At 41.5% G+C, this 17729-nt stretch overlaps 2 protein-coding genes across 5 annotated transcripts in view; both read left to right on the top strand.

Annotated features, from left to right (window-relative positions):
- RABGAP1L (RAB GTPase activating protein 1 like) overlaps positions 1 to 17729 on the top strand; it is a 225142-nt gene that overhangs the window by 70405 nt on the left and 137008 nt on the right. The window lies entirely within an intron of this gene.
- On the top strand, positions 7157 to 8402 carry GPR52 (G protein-coupled receptor 52). Its single transcript, XM_063406789.1, has one exon. It carries the CDS (start codon positions 7320 to 7322, stop codon positions 8400 to 8402), a length of 1083 nt encoding a protein of 360 aa, XP_063262859.1. The 5' UTR covers positions 7157 to 7319.

A 17729-nucleotide genomic window follows, 5' to 3' on the forward strand; every position in this document is an offset into this window, starting at 1 on the left:
CAGAAAAAAGTATTATTAAAAGTATAACTATGTCAAAATACGCCTCTAGAAGGTTTGAATGAATCCAGTGCTAAAATCTCTTACGTATTATTTTGAAATATGAAAAATTATTCCCACAGAAAGGGAAAGAGCAATGCTACCTGCACTGTGCAGACTATTCACCACATTTCAGCATTTGTTCATTTACACTTCTCTTAATTGCTTTTGTCCTGTGATTTAGTGTTTTAATCATCTCTTGAAAGATGGGAGCAGTGGAAGATAGTAAGTTGGTGTTCTTTTGCCAGTATACTTTTTTTTTTTAAACTGCTGCTACTGTAAGAGCAGCTGGTTTAGTGTAAGTGGCACATGCATGAAACTCTCTGAGGGCACATGGTTAATTTTTTGCTTCTCATACCATCCTGAGAAGTTTTTCTGGTGCTTATCATATATGGTCAGTCAGTAAATAGCATCCTTCTGTAACTATGTGCTGTTTAAAGCAAATGCTCTTTGGTTCCTGAAAATGTTAATTATCACCATTCAGTTGGCTGCACAGCATTTCCCTGAAGTAAATTCGCTTCTTGATTGATAGTTTATTGCACAGGGTATTATTTTTGTTGATTCAGGGCACAGGAGTTTGGTGGTATTTGTCATCTGGATTGAGCTTGTGAAGTGGATTCAGCTTGTTGTAGGACCATCAGTATTCTCTCGAGGGAAGCTGCTCCTTAAGGAAAATGTTCTTTTATATGAAATTCAGAAAAATATTTGCTTTGTATGCATCTTTGGGTGGCAACCCTGCCCACGGTGGGGAGAGTTGGAACAAAATAATCTCTAAATCCCTTCCAACCCAAACCATTCTGTGATGCTATGAAATGTAATCCATGAGGTCACAGGCAGTAACGTTTAAATGGAGATTGGAGCCATTTACTCCTAAACCTTGCTTAATATATATGAAATACATGAATAATATTAGGAGTAACTTGTAAGTTTCAGACTTTAGAAGCATTCAATGTAATTGTTGCTTAACATGAAAAGACTGCATGATAAACTTGCAAAGGTGAATGCCCATCTCTCTTTACTGATCCACATGAAAAAAAATTACTTGCCCATTTCTTCTTGTTCTGCATCACAGCATCCTAATTACCCAACACTTCTGTGATGCTGGCTAATATTTGCACCATTAGAAGCAGTGCTGGAAAAGGACTGAGCTGTGAGCCCAGCAGAGGATCAGGCTGCTGGAGCAGCAGTAGTGAAAGGCAAAGGGATCAGTAGCTCCCTTCACATCTCTTGACCTTTTAGAAGGCTCCTTTCCAGTCTCCAGAACTGCCCCACCCCTGACTCCAGATTACACCAGCCTCTTCCTTCTCCCCCACCTTACAGAACCTGCTCTGCTGCTGCCACCAAATCCAGCTTTGCCCTAATGCAGAAAAGGCCTGTGCTGGCTTTTTTTCCTGTACCCAGGAGGTAAGAGCTCCACAGGAGCATCTGCATTTCGGAGCTGCAGCTGTGGACCTGGTGTCTCTTGATCTTTATTGCCACATACCCACAGGGTGTGTGGGCCACAGCACTGTAAAAGGATTTATGGCAATCTTTAGGATCGTGGGGTGGGAGGGAGAAGGAAAGGAACTGGTCTCTGATAATAAAACTGAGACGTGAGACTAGCAGGAGGAGAAATGGTTTGAAAGTTTCTACAATACACTGTTTCCTTCAGAGCTGAGCTGACACCTCTGGGTTTTTACCAAGTGTGTTTAGTCTTGGTGACGATGAAGACAAACCACAGCAAGAAAAATTCTGAGCTGATGGCGGGAGATCAGGGAGAGTGGTCAGACACTGGAACAGGAGCTGGGGCAGGCTGTGAAAACTCTGTCCTTGGAGATGTTCACAGCTCAGCTGAATGCAGAACCCAGCGTAACATGGCTTAAAGGTGGTGTTGGATCTAACTTGGAACTTTGGCCCTCCCTTTGGAGCAAGGCATGGGGTCAGATGGTATCCACAGGGTATAAGGGGTTTGAGAAGCCTAAGCTTGTTTTGAGAAAAAAATTGTGTTTATTTATGTATATATAGACACTTCTTATATCTCATCATATGCCTGCACTCGGGTCAAAATCCCCGTGTGCTGTGTGTAAGCGCGAGCTCGCCGGCGGGTTTTAAATAGACAGCTGTAGTGGGTGGACTTGGGGAAGAGGCTTTATATTCCAAATAACAAATAGAACAGATTTCTGCCTTAAATACAGCACTCATATGACTTCATAGAGCAGCTTCAAACACCAGCATGATGTAGAAAACCCTATCTGTGCACACACACAATTTTTAAGGCAACAAATAATTTCCATTCCTCCTCTGGTACTTCAAGCTGCACTACATCTGCAAGCTTTATAGAATAGAATTGTTCTGAAAGCACTAAAAGCAAAGCCAGGGTATCCATAAGATACATGGACAAGTAAATGCCAGAGGTAGTTAAGATTAAAAATAAAGCAAACTGAAACAAACACCTTTGTTCTTTAGGCTTAAGAGAAAGTAAATAAAAGAAAAAGACGCTGTAAACAATGAAAAAAGGTGTTGGGCAGAAAAAATAGGAGCTGATGAGCTGGTATATATATCAACTCTGTCATCCAGGTCTGCATCTAAAGAAATAACTACTGTGTTCCTCATCCTGTACTCTCAGCTGCATCCTCTTGCTCTCATCAATGCCTTTCAAAAAGATTTTATGGAAATTATGGTTGTCCACTTAGTCCAGCTGACCATCCAGTATTTTAACAAAGGAGGATTCAAACTAGAAATGAGTGGTATGACTGAGATGTTGCTTTTTGTTGTACACTGCAGGGATTGCTTCTATCAGTCCTGTTTCCTTACAACAAAGGGTTTAGCAAATAAATACTACTATTGCTTTCCAAACAGAATGACTAATGGATTGTTTTCTTGCTTGGAGCTTCTGAATCTCCATCCATATGGACTTTTTCTGTCTGAGAAGCTTTATCTGCTTTCCTTTCAGGGTCACACATCACCAGTGATTTCACAGCCTTGCTTTGCATATACAAAGCTCATGCTCCTACCACATCCCCTCTGTTTTCAGCAGGATCTGATGGTGTGAGCCTTCTGTTTTTTATGGCAACTTGTGTTGTTTCTAGCTGTTGTGATTTACAAAGAAGGTGTGGAACAGCTCCTTCTATTCAGGTTGAAGAGTGCTCAGTCCACCAGCTGCATGTAACCAGCTATGGAAACTTGTGCACCGTGTAGGATACTGCCTTGATGACAGTGAGGCAATTCTTCCAATAGAACTTTTCTCTTTCTCACTTCCTTTTCTTAAAACACAAATTTTAAAAAAATCCTGAAGCAGGTTTTGTTTAAAACTGTGTCAGAGGCCCAAATATGCTTCTAATTCCCAAATATAAAAACTTTTTTCATAGAGCTTTTAACATGCTGCCTCTGATACAACATTCTGGTATTGCTACATTTTGTAAACTCCCCTCTGTAACTGCATCATTTCATCAGTACTAGCTGATTTCTACCTAATTTTCACTTGCCTCTAAATACTCATAAAACAGTTCAACTTAGTGCTGTCAGCATGGTGCAGTTTGTAGCGGGTGCCTGAGGTGAGAAAGCCACTGGCAGCTTTGCAGCCTGACTGGTTTTTTGGTAGTGAAGGCAGACTGCTCATATTCCCAAAGAAGCCAAACTTCCCTGCTTTTGAACCCCTTTGTCCCTTCAGTTATAATTTCTGTAGAGGACGCATTTTACCTGTGTCTAGAACCAACCAGCAGAGGCTGCCGTTGATTTTGCTGTTACCTGCTCAGCAGAGCCTGCGTTTCTGTGGCAGAGCTGGAACAGATGGCTGGCACAGCGCTGAGCACTCGGGGCACGCACAGCTGGCACCAGCTGGGGCTGACCCCACAGCAGGGTGACCCCACAGCAGGGTGACCCCACAGCAGGGTGACCCCACAGCAGGGTGACTCAGTGCTTACTGTGACATTTGGGAGCCTCAGTAGTTGCCAGTCTTTAAATCTGTGTGGGGCAGGATGTACTGGGCACGGAGTTCTGTGGGCTGCTTTGTCAGGCTGTACCTTTGCTGAGCTCATGCCTCTGTGTACCTTTGGGGCTCCCCAATGTCCATTTTAAGGTGTTTTGGCCCTTTACATCCCTGGTGCCAAGCACGATCTGTCCCAAGGAGAAGTCCCCACTGCCATGCCTGTGCACAGCGTTTGTCCTCCTCCTCCTCCGCTACAGGAGGAATAAAAATTGCTCCTTATTGTTCTGCCCTGGTATGGATAACTGGGGTTTAAAGCTGTGCGCAGGGTCTAAATTTAGTCATTAAGTCTGTTGTTGCAGTTATTTACCATTTGGAGGTATTGGAGATAGTTTAATTTTTTTCTTAAATCCTCTGATAGAAGACTTTGGAATGATCACATGCCCTTGGAATGATCACACTGCAAACCACTCTTACACTGCTGCAGTTTGTGCTGCTTCACATTGCTACAGACTTGTCATTCAGACTTGGACATTCCCTCCAGGCAATACTCGAAATACAAGATGTTAACTCAGGAGCAGCTTATTAAAACTTTGCCTTTGGTTTGCCATGGAACTAGAAGGACTTAAATCACTGTAGTTTCTAATGACTTGGTTGGTTGAAGCCTCCAAGACACATCTTCTGCTGATCAGTAGCCCAAAATGCTGTTCTGTGGTTGGTGTTTTGGTATCTAAATCTGCTGTTTCAGTGTCTGAGGATGCATGGAGTGTCTGTGTGATAACTGTGGTGTGTTGTACTTCTGTGACTGGGTTTATTTTTAGTAAGCACGAAGTAAACAAAAGTTCTGAGTATTTAATCAGGGAATAGCTGCATCTGTTTGCAGGAGTGGAGAGCTGAATTAATTGGTTCTGTTTGGGAAACAATGTGTTACAAGTATTTGAATTCAAACTGATGCTGAAGCTATTAGGGTACTGGTAATACTGGTATAGTATAAAAATGGGTACAGGTGAGTTTTATAACATTTGTTAAGTTTGGAAGTAGTTAATAAAGGGGGCTGTAATTTTGTCTTTTAAGGAAGACTAGAAAAATTGCGTGGAACTATTCAGATACTTTACCAAGCTAAACCTCAGCAGGTGATGCTTAAAAGGTGAGTGCACAGTTCATAACGTGGGCTGGTTTTATAAACAGTTGCAGGGGGTGATGTCCGGGTTCTGTGCTCACACCTCTCCGGGGGGATGTGCCGGCTGCCCCCGGGGGCTCCGGCTCCTGCCGCTCCCTCCATTGGATGGGCCCGAGCGGGGAGCGGCCGGCAGCGCTCCAGCCCCGGGCTGCGGCGGGGAGCAGCAGCAGCAGCAGCAGGAGGAGGAGGAGGAGGAGGAAGAGGAGGAGGAGGAGCAGGCTCAGGTGCAGGCAGTCATCACACGGGGGAGCAGGGAGGCAGCGGCAGCCGCTCCGCCGCACCGCGGTAACAGGACTGACTCCCTGTCAAGTGCTGGACAGAGCGGCTGGGGAGGATGCGTGTAGGTGAGAAAGCTTCTCTATTGCTTTAGCAGGGAATTGGAGAGAGGAGTGATTTTATACGTGCTCTGTTGCTTATAGACAAAGGGAGCAAATAGGCGGAAATATTCGGGGACGTTATAAAATCTGAAAGGACTTTCTGTACAGCGTGGCGATGCACGACAGGAAATTAACTCCAAAAAGAATGCGTTCTCTCAAAGTGCTGCGACAGAATTGAACGTTTGGCTTTCCTAGTGTCTGAAATTCCTCCTGAAGACACGGCAAGGACTATCAGAAACATCAGAGAGATCCTGGTACTTTTAAAGAGACTTAAAGCAAATGCCAGCTGAATGACCTTGGAGATCATTTTATGTGGATTCATTAATTTTCACTGCTAGTCTTCTAGTCTCAGGAACTCTCGGATTAATGATGGTTTTAACGTTTTAGGGGCCTTTCAAAAAACAAGATTGTATACGATTAATTACCTGCCTAATGATTCCTGAACCAATCAAGCGTTTACTTAAAACTGAACACAGAAGATGCTTTCTTTCAGTGTTTTCTCTCTCCATAGCTGTGAATAAAATGAACAAGGTAATGTCCTGCAAATAGAAGAACAGTTTTTTAAAGCAACTATTTATTATGCAGATCACCTAATAAATATAAAAACCTTAAACCCCTGAGAAGATGAAGCTGAGCAACAGAATAATGGAGTAGTAAACAATGGCAGCTTTTCTGGTCAAATCAGCATTTCATTAGCTTCCCAGCAGAATGCAGATGGAAGTTTCTGAGCTCGTTGTGTGGGGGTTTGTGAAATGATTCAGTTGTTGCTACAGAGGTGAGCAATATCATGGATATACCTATGAACTTCTAGGTACTGATCCACTGTAGGAGATATGGCAGTTTCTAAAGATGATTCTTTTAAATTGCCATTGCTGAAATTAAATTCAAGAGGATTTATTTTGTCTATGGGGACACTGAATTATGATTCTGGCATTCGTAATTGTAATGGACTATAAGTGTTTAAAGGAACTGTAAATATTGACATGAGTCTCCAAAATATTTTTAAATTATTCTCATTTTTAAATGAGTAGACACAATCTTCCTCATTGTATGTGAGATGTATGTTTTCTTCTTGGGAGCCAGAGGACAAATCTGCCTCATCCCCCACCTGTCTCCCCCTAAATAAAATTCATTATTCATACCCGAATAGTGGTGAGTCTATTGGAATTAACCTTGACAAAAATGTTTTCCTTACCTTTCCAATGGATAGCATGGATAAGATGGAATACCATCTTCTGACTCGAACAAGAAAAGACAGCATTAGAGGATGAACTTTTTCCTTTAATCTCCAGTCAGTCTGTCATTTAAACTAAGACATAAAGATTATCTCCGGTAACTGCTGGTCCAGGAAACCTGAGCTGTACCGAGGTTCCTCCTTCCCTTCCTCTCCCCAGTATATACCAAAGTAAACGACTTTCTCAGGAAAATAAGTCAGAGGTTCCCTCCCCTCCTTCCCTGGGAAATGAATGTGTCTCTTTTGTCAGTTTTTATTTCTGTTTTAGAAGTGCCTTGTGTTTGCTAAAGATGGGTCAAGAGCACTGGAGGAGCTGATCAGTGGCCTTTCTCTTTCTGGCTTTTGTTTTTCTTTTCTTTCTTTCTTTCTCTTTCTTTCTTTCGTTCTTTCCTTAAAGCCAAGGTGTGCCAGAGGTGATGCACTGATGCTGAGGAGGCATCAACAGCTATGGGACTCTAATCCTCTCCCATGTAAGCACTGGCAGTGTCTGCAGAGAGAGACCGTGAGGCGCTGAAGCAGAGTTTAGCTGCTCTTCAGCAGGTCACCTGCTCACTAAGGCTCAGATTGCACTGGTCCCTAAGCAAAAACATGAACCAGTCACGATGGATTGAATGGAGGACTCTCAATATGAGCAGGAGTGTTATGAACATATCTGAGCACCTCTCCTGCCCTCTTGGATTTGGTCACTACAATGCAGTTGACATCTGTATCCTTGAGACAGTCATTATTGTCTTGCTAACATTCTTAATTATTGCGGGTAACTTAACTGTGATATTTGTGTTCCACTGTGCTCCGCTCCTGCATCATTACACCACCAGCTATTTTATTCAGACCATGGCCTATGCTGATCTTTTTGTTGGAGTCAGCTGCTTGGTTCCTACTTTGTCACTGCTCCACTACTCAACAGGTGTCCACGAGTCCTTGACTTGTCAAGTTTTTGGATACATCATCTCTGTGCTCAAAAGCGTCTCCATGGCGTGTCTGGCTTGCATCAGTGTGGATCGCTATCTCGCTATAACAAAGCCTCTCTCCTATAACCAACTGGTCACACCTTGTCGCTTGAGAATCTGCATCAGTCTCATCTGGATATACTCTTGCCTGATCTTCTTGCCTTCTTTTTTTGGTTGGGGGAAACCTGGTTACCATGGAGATATTTTTGAATGGTGTGCTACCTCCTGGCTAACTAATGCCTACTTTACTGGCTTTATCGTGTGCTTACTGTACGCTCCTGCTGCCTTTGTCATTTGTTTCACCTACTTTCACATCTTTAAAATCTGCCGGCAGCACACCAAAGAGATCAGTGACCGCAGAGCTCGATTTCCTAACGAGGGGGAGGCTGCTGGGGACGCTGGGCACAGCCCCGACCGCCGCTATGCCACGGTCCTGTTCCGGATAACCAGCGTGTTCTACGTGCTCTGGCTCCCTTACATCATATACTTTCTGCTGGAAAGCTCCAGGGTGTTGGAAAACCCAGCGCTCTCCTTCCTAACCACGTGGCTTGCTATAAGCAATAGTTTCTGCAACTGTGTGATCTATAGCCTCTCCAACAGCGTTTTCAGGCTGGGACTGCGGAGACTGTCAGAGACATTGTGTTCATCTTGTGTGTGTTCAAAAGACAGGGATGTACGGGACCCTAAACCAAGGAAACGGGCTAATTCCTGCTCCATTTAAAGAAAACCGGTGCATGTAATCAAATGCTGAGTTCTGATAGTATTTGTGGTATCTGGAAAGTTGCCAGAGAGAAATGTTTACTTGAACAGCTTGTGGTGGTGTTAGAGTGAATTTAAAAGGGATCCTGGAAAAGGCAAAGGCGGTAAGAAGGGTCACTGAACTCCTGTGAAATTGTTGGGAGAACAATTCAACAGAGATGATGAAGAAAGTCAGAAATAAAAATCTTCCAAAGGGCATGAAGTAACTAGCACATCAGAGGAGGTTCCTCGTAAAACAAATTAGTTAGTTACTATCTTATATTTTCCCCTCGTAGACAAGTTGTCTTTGTGTCAGAATGTACTGTAGCCTTCAGAATTTTAATACATTTAAGAGGAAGCAATCAACACCAACAGTATGCATCTATCCGTAAATTATATACTTGAGGACTGTAGTAGATACTGCAGGTAATAATCAGCTCTATCTTTGCTCACATCTTGTACAATCTTCAGTTGTACAAGAAATCTGCAGTGCATAAACCACACCCCGGTGATGACGCTTTGGGATAAACGGGCACCTTTTGGTACAACTTACACAGGAGCTCTCGCTCTCATTTCCCCCTTTTTCCATGCTGTGCATCCCTCTATTCCATTGTGTGCAGGTGGGTGAGTTTGAGGGCACCTGTGGGGTGACCTGAGTTCCAAACCATTCTTTCTGCAGGAAGCAATAGCCCTCCCTGGCTGGCTGGCGCTGCCCATGTACCACAATCCCTCCAGTCATTCTCTCTGCTGGCCCCATTCAGTCAGCACAGGGTGTGGATGTGGTGTCCTTCAGGGTGTACTGAAACTTTTCCTTGCTGGTTCCACAGATGCTCCCAACACAGACAGGGGAATGGCACACAGCAGTGTGCAGCACTGCTTAGAAAATCAAAACTGACCCTTTTCTTTGGGAAATCTAAAGAGCTTACTGTTGTAGCTGTCAATCTCTTGTGTGAACCTCACTTGCACATACTGTATTTTTTTAAAGAGAAAACTAAATTGTGGTCTGTGCCTAATGTTTTCATAGCACGTGGAGTAGGGCAATGCTACAGGATCAAAAAATTTACAGTTGCTTTAAGAGAAGTACTTCTGTGCAGCTCTTTGTTAGAGAAGTATTCTCAGAGGAGGAGAACAAGACAGTTTAGTGTTAAATACAGGCCAAGAGCTTTGGTGTGTCCTTTTGTACTGAACTGACTTTCAGGTCCAGCGATGAGTATTTTTGATTTTGCAAGGGCACACATTACGTCTGTGTAATAAATTGCCAGGGGTTCAGATGCATGCCAATCAATACAATATTTAAATTATAACTTTGAACCAAATGTAATTTTCTTAGATGGTTATTGGCTTTTAAAAAAGGCCCAATCATTGATTATTGGTGCCTTTTAACACTGCACTATTATTCCTTCTTTCACCAAAATGGGTATGTAAAGATTGTGCCTATTACTTTTTGTAATGAAAGTTGACCACGTGTGCACACTTGTGGTTTGACTCTTTGTTCTGTTGAGGTGGTTCTGAACCCCTGTACATTTTTTTAAACATGTAAGAAAGTTGAAACAATGGAATAAAGCAGTATTATGTCAATCAAACTCAGCCTTGGCGTTAGTTCCCTGATGTTACACTCTGTTCTCCGGGAAAGTCCTTTTGGGTTAGAATTTGAGTGAACAATTTCAAATCCCAATTTCAAAGCTGCTTACTTGATGTGTATAATGTTGGAATTCTGGTTTCTGGCATTGGACGTCCTCAAAGTTGATTCAAACATGACTTGAAACATTCCTTGAGCCGAGCTGAGCTGTTGCTGACACTCAGCCCTCACAGATATTAGGGGAAAATGAGTGGTGTCCTTTGCATGGATCTCGTAATGCTCCATGTCTACAGGAGTGCATTTGCTGCCTTCTTTTGGCAGGTTCATGTTTATTTGGGGAGGCACTTTTGGCTCACTGCTGCTCTGTATTGTTGTGTAACCCCAGCTCTTCCTACAAACATGACTTGGATTCATTTAGTTTTGTCATTCTTTTGTCATTTTTCTTCCTGCTTAGTAGGGCCTCAGCAAGCAAGACTTAGACAAGGAGCAATGAAATATTTTATTTCTCACAATTCACAGGGCTGGTTTCTTACCATAAAGTCATTTTATACCTGTGCTCCAGAACTGGCCACTTAGAGCTTCTGATTTGCATTGGCATTTCTGGTGACAGGTTTGTGTGGGACCTTCTGGAATTCAAGAAAAGTTCTAGAAAGTGCTTGAAGTCGACCTGGCATTTCCTGAAGGCAGGCCGTGGGCAGCAGAGGTGTTTGTTGTGGCTGTGGTACTGTAACTCCAGATGTGTCAAACACCCCAGCAAGCTCACTCAGCTGAGCTGTGCCTTAGTAAAACCCTGTTTGTGTGACCTCAGCAAGTGCAGCTGATGTCCAGCACCTTCCAGCTTTATTGGCTGGAAACCGTGGGTCACAGGTGGGGCTTGGCCTCGGGGCTGCACCACAGTTTGCTCACCCTGAGGGGCACAGTCAGCAATATTTCCTCTTTGCCATCCTGTTCAGTGTATGGTTTTGTTGGGTGGAATTAGAGATTTCCTTTTTCCTCAGGCTGTCCTTGGAGGGAGAGAGTATAAGAGAAATCCATTACCCTGGATCCAGCTTGTAGGTTCCAAGGCTCTTCTGCCCCTTTTTAAAGTTTTTTGGTTTGTTGAATGCTGACTTCATGTTGTTGGTGCAGGAACACTAATTTGCCTACCTGGACTCTGAATTTCAGCTGCTGAAAAGTCACATTTCACCCTATTCTCTATAAATCTCCTGGAATCTGTCAAATCAAACATCCTCAGCAGATTGAAGTATTGCTTTTCTTCTTTCTATTTCCCAGGTGACAGGATTTGACCTGGTCAGTCACATGAATCTTTAAATTTACTATGTGTGTTTCATTTTATGAAAGTGTTTTCTAAACTCATGATGTAAAATTATTATTTGAGGGACGTTTTGTTACTGTTTACTAATGCTGTCTGAGGATTCCAGCTGGTGCTAAATTCTCTTCCAGAATTAGAAGGCTGGGCATTTAAATGGATTAAGCAAGCCACAGAAATTCCAGTCACCCAATATGTCACTTTTGATTTTCATTCTGTTATTATATAAAGTCGCATGTTTTTGTATGAAAACCTGATGAAACAATGGTACTTGTAAAGCTAGCTCCCACTCTCATGTGCCTGAAGATCTTTAGGATTTACCTGGTAAATAGGAGATCAGACACTGACTAAAGAAGTTGATGCGAAAAAATCATTGTCAATAATACAGGCAATAAAAAAGGAAACTGATGTAAAATACTAAACTAAAACATGAAGCTATAAACCTGATAAATAAGCAAAACAAAATATATACATATATATATATATATAAGCCTCCTTATTCAGGTAGATTATGTTGTGCTGTTACATTTCTCTGGGATACTTATGCTTGCAGCACACCAGGGGCAATGTCAAGGTCGATTGCCTTACCATTTTTGGAACCTCATGTCTGTAGCCTAACAAAAAGTCCAAAAAAAGGTGTAATGGCAGCAAAAGAACTGCCAGGAAAGTATTTGTTTCTTCACCAAATTCTGTGTTCTTCCTTATTTTCTGGCTAAGTAAATTTCCTCTTAAAATAGTGTTCTTTACCAGGAAGGGGAACTGTAGTGATGAAAAACACATTGCTGTCTTTTAAGGTTTACTTACTGTCTCATAGGAAGATATTTTTTTCCTGATTTCTGCTTCAGAATCCATTTTGTAATTGTACTCAGTAAAGCATGAGGTACTGTGCAAGTTTTATTTTTGTGCAGTCTTTGTGCTTCCTCTGTTGAAAAGTTGGGAAAAAAATTTTTATTTAGCTGCCTTTCACAGGTGGTTTAGTAAGACCTTTTAAAAATAGTGGTTTTATTGGGTTTATGATTAATTTTCATTCATTAGTGTTTGACACTGCAATGTGCTCGAGTACACTTAGTTTTTACCTTCAGCAAAAGCAGTAAAATATCCTTTTATGGGTAAACAAACTTAGCAGTTGATATTAGAAATTGAGATTTAATGATGAGTTATTTCAATAACCACTTCATTTCAATGTGGAGCTGTTTTATCTTTCCATACTATGGTTGCAGCTAAACACATAAATATACAGAGTCTTTCTTTTTTAAGTATTCTTTCTTTTTTGTGTAAGTATGTACTGAATTTATACATAGATCTCAACATTTTAAACCAAAGCCTGTGCATTATTGTCGATGGGATGAAAGCAATGTAGAAGGGTATTTAGGAGGAGCTTCCTACACACGGATTTTTTTTAGTCATTCTGTAAAGAAATAATTCCCTTCCCCATCTGATATTAGGACAATCCCCTGAGCTGTGAGTGCTGAAGGAGTGGGATGTGAATGGAGAAGAAGCTGTTAATGACCCAACACAGCCCTGAGAAAATACTGTAAACCCCTCACTTTTACATACATCATTTCTTTAGGCTCTTTATTTGTGCTGTGAAAGGTAGGCTGAATATAAGGTGCTTTCAGCAGCACTGAGGAATGGCTAGGAAAAGTCATTTCAGGCAGTAGAATCTTTGGGACTTTTTCCCAGCCTTAACCTATCTGCTGCCAGACTTAACCCTCTGGAGCAGACTGACAGCAGGGCTGCAGGGTTTCATTTTAACCACCCTGAGACTCCGTCTGGACAAAGAAAAGGTGGCTGGGAGCAAAATGAAACTTTCCTAAGTGCAGTGATGACCTGGGAAAAGAGTTTCTTTTTTCCTGTGCAATGTTCATCCCTGTGTCAAAGCTCACAATTTAAAATTTCCAGCTGGCAGTGTTAGAAGAAGAGACAAGGTTTTGAGAAAGGGAAACTCAGAGATGTCAGTGTCATCATCTGAGGGCACTCCTGCAACTTGACAGCATTGTTCTTTGTTTCCTTTAAATAAAGTGTCTTTTTTCCCCTTCTATATTATTTCAACAAAAACAAATTCTTCTCATCATGGAAAAAGTCCATGTTATGAGATGTTTAAGTGAGGTTCAGGATTGTGGTTCGGGCAGGTATAACAGAGGGTCCCAAGTTACTTGTGAAAACAACTACTTCAAATTTCATACACTTTAGGCAGGAATGTCTTCAAATACCTGTCCCAGGTGAGGGGTTTCCTGTCCTTGTATCATCACTCCAGTGTTGTTTGTGCTTGTGCAGGTATTATGGAGAAGTCCTTCCTGTGGAGCAGCTAAATTTAGAATTGTAAATGGACAAAAGATGTTTTCTGTGATAGAATAGATTTGTTCTGCCTTAGGAAAGGCACTGGCTGAACCTCCTCATATCTCAGTTGTTTGGGGTCGTTGGCAGCTCTGCACAAATCCATTTTTGGGTACTGGGGTATGGGGCTGAAGCATGTGCCTGTCCTCTGCTGAAACTCTTACTCATGGAGTGAATCCTCTGCAGATGAGGTGAGAGAGCTGAAGGCAACAATGCCTTAAACTGCCTCAGCAAGACTTTTCCAGCTGTGGTTATCAGGGTTTTGAATGGTAAGGAAATTCATTGTAATTAAAAAATGAGAGATCTGTGTGCTGTGAGTAATGAATTGTTATTAGGTCAAGAGCAGAGTAGTCTGGTTTGCATCTGTGCCCTCAACACATCAAAATTCTCATCTTCATCTGAGAATTTTATTATAATCAGGTAGATTTTCAGGCACTGCAGTTTTTATAGGGAGTTTCAGTGCAACTGTATGTACATAAGGATTGTAAGTAGCCATATAATGGCAAGGCTTCTGTGGAAGCATTTTTTGCATTTCAGGGGCTTTGGGGACCACTTAGTGGCTCAAGTTGGATAAGTTCTAAGCGTGTGCTGAAATTACCAAAGCCAAGATAGCAAACACAGGCTGTAAATGCAAGATGTTTATCCTAAACTCCTTTCTCTGTAATACTGGATATTTGATGGTGTCCAGGCAATCATCTCACGTTGGCTTATGAAGAAAAGAAAGAAATCTGTTGGCCTTACAGAAAAGAAAGAAATCTAACACATGTAAGCAGAACTGCGTGCTGTCATAATGAAATTATGTTCAAGATTTTTGATTTCTCAACTCAGGACTTAGATATTTTCTGTAATCTCTTACTTTGGGAGCTCCTAGCCAATTTGTTTTTTTCATTTTCTGTCTGTGCTGTACTTGATCTCTGGCTTGTGCGTTTTTGAAGTTCAATTTTAAATCTGAGTTTTCAATCCAGTTTTGCTGGTTTGTAGCTGTGTTCTTCACTTGGCTCATGTAAAAACTTTTATGGAGTATTGGAATGGTCGTGTCCTTGAAGGGAACTTCATCCAGTCTGGAATGTACTCAGGCTGCATTTCATTGTGTCTGAGAGAAGTATTGCTGTACCTTGTTCACCAGATTTCAGGTCTCTTGGCAAGAGCATCAGGGACAGACAAGTTCTCTAAGATCCCCTGTTGGGCTGAAACATTTGCCTCTGGGTTTTTTTGTAAATGTTGCTAACTAAAGAAACTCTATTTTGGTGGTGAATAAGTATTTTGGATGGTGTTTATGGAGATAATTGATCTGTCTGTTGTATTTCCTCTGGTTCTGGTGGTGGAACAGGAGAGTTATTGCTTTATTGCTGCTGGAAGTTCTGTGCACTTCCCCCCCTTTTTTGGGAAAAGTATGTCTGTGGTGGTTGGTCATTGATACAATTGGATTTCAGTAATCATCTTATTTTATGAAATTCGTTGCATTAGTAATGCCTGTAATTTGAAAATAAAAATCATAACTAAGTGCTCTTGCAATAATGGTATTGATTTTGTTTAAAAATAAATTATACCGAGATAAAAATTCTTTACATTGGTGTAAAGACATTTGAAATGGGTTGTATGTGAGGAATAGCTGCTGACAATTTGTTTTGGGAAAGATTTGCATTTCCAGGGGCAGATGAAAGTCAGGAGATGGAAATGTAAATATTAATTCTGAAGAAAAGCAGGTCTTGCTTTTCATACAATAATAAAATGATTTGAATCTGGTTTTTGTCAGGGAATTTGGGGTTTCTGTACATCACCTTGTAGAGATGGTAATATAAGTAGCCATGGCTTACCAAAAAGTGTTGAGATATTAGTAATTATAAAAATAAAATTACTAGAAATTGTCTCTACCATCACCATGATGTGCCTAGACCTTAAGTCCATCTGTAACTAGTCCATGGTAGCACAGCAGGAAGGGATTCTGAGGAATGGCAAAGGAACTCCTTTTCTCTAGGGGAGAGTTAAAGTCTCTAGGATTGTCCAACTTAAAAAAGAGGATTAAGGGGAGTTTGAGAAATCTGTGAGGTTGGGCTTGTCCTCGGGGAGAACTGGATGTAATTCCACACTGTTTCTGTTCCAGGGAAAAAACAAAAAACAACCAATCAAAAAAAATGGGTAGCACTATGAACTCAAACTGTGTGTGTAGTGAATCATGGGATGCAGTGGCCAAAGACTCTCTGGGTGGTAAAAGCTGAAATGGGTTAAAAATTCCAGAGAATTTAGGGAGGAGTGTGTCTTTGTGTGTGTGTGTAAGGTGGCAGTGAGGCAAGTGGCACTATCATCAACTTTCTCGAATTTTCTTGCTAGGGAAGCAAAATTCCTTCTGGGAAAGCACCAACAAAGCACTTGTGAAGGGGACTGTATTGCTAGTTTTGAGATCAAGTATTCAGGGATATACTTTTACTTAAAAAAAAAATAAAGATAGTAGGTTAGAGCCAAGCTATTTTATAGTCAGTCTTAGCAGAAAGGGCTTTTTAACCCCATGTAAACACCAGGATTTTTTAGAAGCCAAAGGGATGCAGCAAAAGCAGGGTTCCTGACTCTCCACGAGGGTGAGTAGCCCAACCAAACTGCAGCAGGTTCAGCAGAAGCCCAGCAAGTCCTGCCCTTCATCCTGCCATTGGAAAACTTGTATCAAACCTGCAGGATAAAAGAAAGGGCAGGGACTGCCATGCTGTATTCAAGAGGGAATTAAAAAAATCCTTGATAAAATCTCTTTGCCCTGACAGCCTGTTGTGGCTGAGGACACACAGTTTGCAGTTCCCCACAACTGACTGCTGCTTTCTGAAGTATTTCTGCAGTCCCAGAGTTAATAGTGAAGCACCAGCAAAGTCAAGGCAGGCACCCTAACGAGCTGTGATGAGGATCCAGTCCAACAGCGTTGTTTCACTCCTAATCAGTAGAATGTTACCTGTTTTCTGAAATTATGTGTTATCTGTCAAGAGATAAAACCAACAGAACTCAAACTAGATCTGGAAAGAACTGTCACTGATGTATTTATAGAATTGGAAACAGCTCTCCCTGTCAGCAAATCTCCAAAACTATATATCTTTGTTAGCTTTTTAGAGAGGAAGGCTGGTCCATCCTACTGTTTCATTTAAAATTGGATCAGTTACCATCAATTTGCCCCTAATAACATTTTCTCATTTGCCTTTAAAGCCGGTATTGATAGTTACATTCTGTGAATAAAATGTGGGGGTTTTTTAAAGGTGCATTCTTGGTCCATCCTTTGGTAGATTTGAGTGCCTAAATCATGAAGTGGATTCTCTGTGCTCCAATTTGTTTTCCTGTTTTGCAGCTCTATGTACTCCTGCACATTCAGGCTAGCTTGAATCATTTTGCTTTTCTTCATGTTGAGGAAAAGATGGGAAAATGTCAGGCAAAATTGCAGTTTTGGATGTCAGTGTTGAAGTTATTTTGATGACTGAGTTTGTCTTTCTCATTTTCATAGACTACAGTTTCTCATCATGCTTACAGAAGCCAGCAAGACCATGAATATTTTCATTTTTTTCTTATAGAGTAATTAATATTTCAGAAGAAAAGTGCTTGTACAGTAAATTTTGAAATTTCAGGTGGTATTTGGATTATATTGTAGGGTTTTTTTCTGTTACTGTGCTGCAAATATTGTTGTCACTGCCAGTTTAAAATACTGAAAAGGGAAGGTGTGGGCAGTGGCAGGCATTTCTAATATGTCTCCTAACAACACTTACATTCTAGAAATCTTTAAAATGTGGCAATATTTTTATCCAAAAGCATTTCTGCAGCTTTGAAATATGATTGTATTCTAGTGTTGTTAGTTATGTACATTTTATAGAAATCAATCGTAGTACAGGTGAATATAACTAAGTTATATTCACCCTTCATTCCTGATGCAAGAAAATTCCCATTCCCTCAGGGGAACTTGAAACTTTAGGGAAGTTTGTCTCAGTTTTGCATATTCAGCCTGGCAGTGATGTGACAAGGCCCAAACTCCTGATTCTCCTGCAGCTGCCCCCATGGATATCCCTGGGTCTCCTTCCCAGTGGCCTGGAGTGGAGCAGGAGCATTGCTGGTGAAACAAA

This window comes from Prinia subflava, chromosome 10, assembly GCF_021018805.1.
Source record: "Prinia subflava isolate CZ2003 ecotype Zambia chromosome 10, Cam_Psub_1.2, whole genome shotgun sequence".
In the NCBI taxonomy this organism is placed as follows: Eukaryota; Metazoa; Chordata; class Aves; order Passeriformes; family Cisticolidae; genus Prinia; species Prinia subflava.